Raw genomic sequence first — 6,631 nt, forward strand, 5'->3', positions numbered from 1 at the left:
TCACTAGTACCGCTGCGAAAATCAAAATTCGCCAGTTACCCCACCTTGAATAAATTCGCCTTGGGCCGATGATTAAGATTTGGCAAAACATCAACACACACCCCAGCCTGTTGTTTCGCACTTTCCTCAAGAAATAATGGTACGGCCATATATTTCTGTTGCAGGCACGGGATACCTTGTGCTCTTTTTTCACAAAAATCTTTAGAAAACCGTAGAAGAAAGCGTAGCAAATTTCTTAAGAACTGCGCACTTCCTTAAGAAAATTTCTTAGCCATTTATTGTACTTCAATTTATATAAATTTTTGCTTTTCTTGAGAGCTGTATACTGGCCTTAACGCACAAAATTACAATTCATAAGTTCGTTATGTAGCAAATATGAAATATAGGTATATCCACTTAAATGTAAACGGGTTAAGAATCAAAGTACTAGAGGATATATGAGCATTTGGTACAAAAAGTATTTTTGGTGTTGAAATTGTACTTAAAGTCGACAAATTGTACTTTTGTACTTTCTAAATTTAATTGTACTAAAAAGAGTACAATTGTACTTAAAATATCAACACTGGGTCGGGGCCTGTAGGAAAATAACGCACCTATAACGAGTTCGCTTTTTAAATTGCAAAAGTCCGGCAACACACTTCAATAAATTTGTCGCAGCGGCTGGTAACTGCAACAGCAGCTGCTTTTAATTAGTTGGGTGTGTTAAATAGCTCAGTACTTTTTAAGCAAGTACTTATCAGAATCTCGTTAACAGGAAAATATAAGATTCCGATTGGAATTTATTGTTAATCTAAAATGGGGCTAAAAGGTTGTGAAATTCAATTGGATAATCCGTGGAATACATATTACGCCGGTCAAACGATTAACGGACAGGTGAAATTGACTTTTGATTCCACGAAAAAAGTGCGAGGTATGTAGGAACAAGTAGAAAAAGTAAAATCTTATTAGAATAAATTTAAAATTGCGTATGGTATAACTACATACATATTTACATATCCAATGGATGCATTTTATATTAGTAAATTGGTGGTTTGTGAATAAATTCGAATGTATTACTCACCCATGACGACATACTCCGTAGCGCATCACATCATCGCGTTGTGGGACAATCGGCTGCGTGATGCACCCATTACTATTGGGGCCGGGGGCGGTGGGAACACTGCTAACCTTCACCTCTAAACCCCCTTTCTTAATACAGCATTAGGCGGCTCTACAGCTACACGTACACATTTCATTCCAAAGCTATTTAAATTTTTGCGTGCCCAATACGCTGTTGTTGTTGGTATGGGTAGTGCGGATTTTGTCTAGAGATCGACGAAACTTGAAAAAGCGGTTTCGTGCTTCACTTTGCACGTATATATGTACATATGTATGAATTTTCTTCTTTTTTTTTTTGTGTATAGACGGCTGACAATGACCCTCTCCATGCCCCATATCTGCCGAAGTATTTGGAATTTGCAAGAATTCTATAGTCCGGCTAATTCATACATGCATGTACATATTTGCACGAAGTAGCACTCCCCCAACAAACATACAGTGGAATTTCGTATTATGTGTACATACATATATGTATGCACACATACCTATGTGTATTGTTTCTAATTTTAACTACTTGAAGGAAATTGTTGTTGCACCGTAAACGTCAGCAGCATCATATCTTGAGCGTGTTTTGCGTCTAAGTACTAACTTACTTTCATTTTAAAGTGAAACTAAACTAATATACCGATAGTTAGCGGGTGCGGTTATTGAACTGCTCTAGAGCAGACCCAATGGGTGCATTTGTATGTATAATGCAAATGCGTTACAATTGCTGGCCATCAAGTAGAGGCTTTTTAATTATCTATACAAATAATTTGATTAGTGCTAATATTTTACCAAAATTTTCAGTCAATGGAAGAATCGTGAGTATGATGTCATCTTTCAAATGATAAATAAGCTACTGCAAAGCTCTTAGGTATATGTATGTACATATGTATGTGTGTAAGAATGTACCAGTATGTATTACTAATAAAATGCGCAAAAAATTAATCCCTATTTTTTAAGTATTTTTGATATATGTATTTAAATTACGTTTTTTTGCATCAGTACATGTACATACATACATACATACTTACATATATAACATAAATATATAAATTTTAAAATTTAAACTATAAACTCCAATAAACCTTACACCAGTTTTGCAATAACTTTATTTAAATCTTCCTAAACTTCTTTTTAGGTATTATAATAAAATTTCTGGGCGAAGCCAATACTGAATGGTCCGAGACCAAAACTGTAACCACTAGCGAAGGAAAGACTGAACAAGAAGAGGAAAAATTGCGTGGTCATGAGGAGTATTTTCAAATACAATACTACCTTTTGGGCGGCAAGAATAGTAAGTAAAGGAAAGGTTAATAATTGCCCACGTTCTTTTCCTTATTCTATAAAAAAAAAAAACATTATAACAATTACAAAATTAAAAGAACCTTGCAAACCATACTCTCATTGCAACCGGAATAGTACAGAAATCTTAAAGAATTAGTAAATAAAACATTATTTTACTTTCCGATTTTGTGCCGATGAAATATGTAGGCTATGCACAATTCCACTCTTAATAAAAATTATGCCGCGCTGTGAAGAAATCCTTCAGAATTTTCTCTAGAAAATCGTACAGTTGTAACTGCAAAATAATATGGTGGTATGTAAAAGAGGCGTGGGACTCTACTATTTTTTTTTGTTTTTATATGCATTGCAAACAAGAAATTTTGCTGCACTATTTGACCCTAAAAGTAGGCAACAAAAAATACATAAATATTAACATTGGATTGTGCAACAAACGCATTGATAATTTCTAATCTTTTTTATTCTACAGGTTCTGAGACTGAGCTTCCAGCCGGCACACACACTTATCCATTCACATGTGCATTGCCGCCCACACTACCCTCCTCATTCGAGGGTGAATTCGGTCATGTGCGTTATACGATCAAAGTAACCTTGGATCGCCCGTGGAAATTCGATCAGGATATGAAAATGGCATTCACGGTTATTTCACCGGTCGATCTCAATGTAAATCCACGTGTAAAGGTATGGGAATCTGATATTAAAAAAATCAGCAAATATAATTTCTGCATATTGATTTTGTTTTATTTTAGGAACCCTATAAGCTCGAATTGGAAAAAAGCTTTTGCTGCTTTTGTTGTCGCTCAGGTCCATTGTCAGTTGTTACTACCGTACCGGTGACTGGGTACGTTTCTGGCCAAACAATACCAATTACTTGTGAATGCGACAATGCTAGTAATGTTGGCATAACATCGGTAAAGTTTATTTTGCGCAAACGTGTCACGTTCCAAGTTAATCAGCCGCGTGCCGATAAAAAACAAAGCAAAATTACTATTGCCGAATTGGGTATTGGCCCTGTTGCGGGCGGTGAGACGCGCACTTTTACACAGCAATTGGAAATACCAGCACTGCCACCAACAAATTTGCTCAATTGCGGTATTATTTCGTTGGATTATGATTTGCATGTAAGTTGGCTGAGTCGTTTAGTATAATGTGCATGAATATCAGACTAACCGTAATTATTTAAAAAAAATATTTAAAAATGTATAGCTATATAGCGTTATCTCTATATACATACATATCGTCGTTTAAAGTACAAAACCGTGTATCAAGAAAATGCAAAACCTCATAAGTGAGGTTGCCAAAATTTTACAGTAGAGAAAAAAACATGTCTTATTTCAAAAGGGTTCTCTCTTTTATCTCTTCTGAATGGATAAGGGCTTGATGCCGGATGTCAGTTACGAGGTTTCCACGATACGCGGTTTTGTAGTTTAAACGACTATATTTATGTGCAAATGCTCTTAAAGGAAATTTTCCTAACATTTTGTAAAAAAATACACTTTGTATTGCAATTACTTTCAGATTGAATGTGAAGTAAGCGGTCCACATCGTAATTTATCTGGTAATATACCCATCATTTTGGGTACAATTCCATTAGCATCGTTCAAGCCACCAGCACCATATACGGATGTGCCAGCACAAATACCACCACAGCAGCAAGATCAAGATCCATCACTGGCACCTACGCAACCGGTTAGTCCAGCAAGTCCCCCAAGTGATGGTGCAGGTGGTGCGTTGGGTTGGAATGTAGCAGATAGTGCTGGTGGGCAACTATATCCGAATATACGTAAGTTTCAGCAACTCAGTTTGTTTTATAAATTAAAAAAGTTAAATGTTTTTTTATTTAATTAACAGCACCACCGCAATTTGTGGAGACACAGTTTCGTGCGCCAAAAATAACAGGCAACGAGGATTCAGAACATACAACAGTTGTGGGTGATGCTAGCTTTGCGCCACGCTATCCAACTTTCCAATTTAATAATGCAACTGCTCCGCCACTTCATTAAAGCAAGGAAAATTTAAGTCAATTGGCGTCTAGAAAGACAGCGTCGGAAAGACATCACATGCATATACATAAATACATATATATAAATGTTTTTGTTCGACAGCTACTATGTTTTGTTGCAGTTTAAATGTCGCACAAATCTAAAAAATAAAATAATTTTCACTCGTTTGGTCATAAACTACGCTTCCTTTCAGTTAATCTAATGGAAAATGCAATTGGCATCCGTCCGCAATGCTTCTTAAATATATATTTTATTTCTCATAAAGTTAAAAATACGATGAAATCAATAAAGGAAGATTAAAATAAAGACGAGTGCCTAGAAAATTTGCAATTATTAGCGCAACAATTATTAGCTTAAATTACAAATATATGTAACTAGTTGTTAATTTCACTAAAAGTTAAATGAAACAAAACGAATTTTTATAACAATTTGAACAACTATTTTAGAAACTCTAGCAATAACAGTTGTTTAAAGCATTTTTTTGTCTTTTCATATAATTAGCAAATAAAAAATGCATACAGGCATGAATGTACGCATGATTGTAGCATTTGAGGAATTTTTATAACTCGTACGCACATTTCTATAGTTCAGTTTATTTTTCTACTTTATATGTATTTATGAATATTTAGCTAAAAAAGGCAGCCATAAATATATAACAATTTACCATATTTTAAATAAGTTATATCGCATCTTTAATTGATATAAATACATATGTGTATGTAAATATGTATAAGATATGTATATGAAGCATTCATGGTTTTACAATTTTTTGGTATTAAATATTTGTTTCTTTAAAACATAAAAAAATGGCGTATGCAAATATACCCTCAAAATTTTATTACAAAATTTACTGCTTATTTAGAAAACGGGTTTTTATTGTTTTTATCGCGTTTTTGTACGTGTTTCATCACTTTCACAGGGTTACCTTTGCCGGTTTTGGCCGTCTCGAAGGCTTCTTTAGATTTTTCGATATCAAAATGGTGTGTGACTAACTTTTTTATTCCCGTGCCACCTGCTGCTACCAATTGCAAGGCATATGGATAGCTATAGATACTAGTTTAAATTGATATATTTTAAATCCAAGAAAATATTTCTGATAACGTTTTATTTATTACTCATTGCAATAACGAAAGACGCCCTTTAGGTCAACTTCCTTCGAGATAGCCACCATTAAGAGTAATTTGACTTCGTCAGCACCCATGCCAATAATTACACATTTACCACCGACACGTGTAGCCTTTATTGGAGCATAGATACATACATATGTAATTTGTTTAAAGAAATATTTATATTGTTCAGAAAATTCAGTTTTAACTTAACGAAAACCTCAAAAAACAAAAGTAAGAACGAACTTAAGTATATAAGGATGTACGAGGCCATCAGAACTAGAGTAGCCTATGTACAAAAGTATTAAACAAATTGAGATAATGGTCTCAACTTTTAAGCAACCAAAGGTTAAGGTTTTAGCTGAGCGGGTTTAAATCGGCAAATTAATCGGGCAATTCTGGCTAAAATAGTTGCAAGTCTTTTGTAAGACAATTGAAAGACAGGAGGCAAGATATGTAACTTGAAAGATTTTCTTTATTCTGGAAAAAGTCTTACAAAAAGGCCCCCTTGCCAACTTTCATGGTGAAAGGTTCTTTTGAAAGAGAAGTTTTAAATGGAGATGTATACATACATACATAAATATGTATATCATTTGGCTCGCGCTACGACAAGTGTCGCAATAGCCGAGGGAGAAAGGCCATTCGAGAGATCCGATAAATCAATTTTGCTTCTTTTATAATTTAATTTTGCTTAATTTTACAGATTTTGCTTTTAATTTCATTTAACTTTTAACTTATTTTATTTTATTTTTTCTTTTTTTAACCGACTTCATAAAAAGGAGGAGGTTATCAATTCGTCGGTATATATGTAATTTTTATGTATGTATCAGAGGTGCTCCCATACTAAATACGTTTAGATCTGATCATTGCTTCATGAACAAATTGAACAGTACTCTTAAATTTGTATATGAGAATTGAAGTCGGTTTTGGTTTTTGCTTAAAAATTACTTGTTTTAATTTAATTTTCTTTTAATTTATAGATTTCACTGTTTCATATTTTCATTTAATTTTTAGGAACTTATTTTATTTTATTTTTCAATATAATTTTAAGATTTTATCGCTTTAGAAAGATATAAATATATTTTTTTTAATTTCATTTCATTTTCAGAAACTTATTTAATGTTTTCTTTTTTAATT

General features: G+C 33.6%; 1 protein-coding gene across 1 annotated transcript; it reads left to right on the top strand.

Annotated features, from left to right (window-relative positions):
• The first annotated feature begins 663 nt into the window (after positions 1-663).
• Positions 664-4,721, top strand: LOC108359483 (arrestin domain-containing protein 17). The gene is made up of 6 exons (XM_017611364.1): positions 664-910; positions 2,222-2,377; positions 2,855-3,066; positions 3,135-3,506; positions 3,904-4,168; positions 4,237-4,721. Exons 1-6 carry the CDS (start codon positions 796-798, stop codon positions 4,386-4,388), a joined length of 1,272 nt encoding a protein of 423 aa, XP_017466853.1. The 5' UTR covers positions 664-795; the 3' UTR covers positions 4,389-4,721.
• Positions 4,722-6,631: the final 1,910 nt, after the last annotated feature.

The sequence above is a fragment of the Rhagoletis zephyria genome, unplaced genomic scaffold, assembly GCF_001687245.7.
Source record: "Rhagoletis zephyria isolate East Lansing unplaced genomic scaffold, Rhagoletis_zephyria_1.1 Rzeph_scaffold_00398, whole genome shotgun sequence".
In the NCBI taxonomy this organism is placed as follows: Eukaryota; Metazoa; Arthropoda; class Insecta; order Diptera; family Tephritidae; genus Rhagoletis; species Rhagoletis zephyria.

Bases quoted from the DNA above. Each gene is read 5' to 3' on its own strand.
- LOC108359483 (XM_017611364.1), top strand. From the start codon at position 796: ATGGGGCTAAAAGGTTGTGAAATTCAATTGGATAATCCGTGGAATACA. The intron at 911-2,221 runs GTATGTAGGAAC...ACTTCTTTTTAG, and splicing joins TTCCACGAAAAAAGTGCGAG to GTATTATAATAAAATTTCTG. The intron at 3,507-3,903 runs GTAAGTTGGCTG...AATTACTTTCAG, and splicing joins CGTTGGATTATGATTTGCAT to ATTGAATGTGAAGTAAGCGG.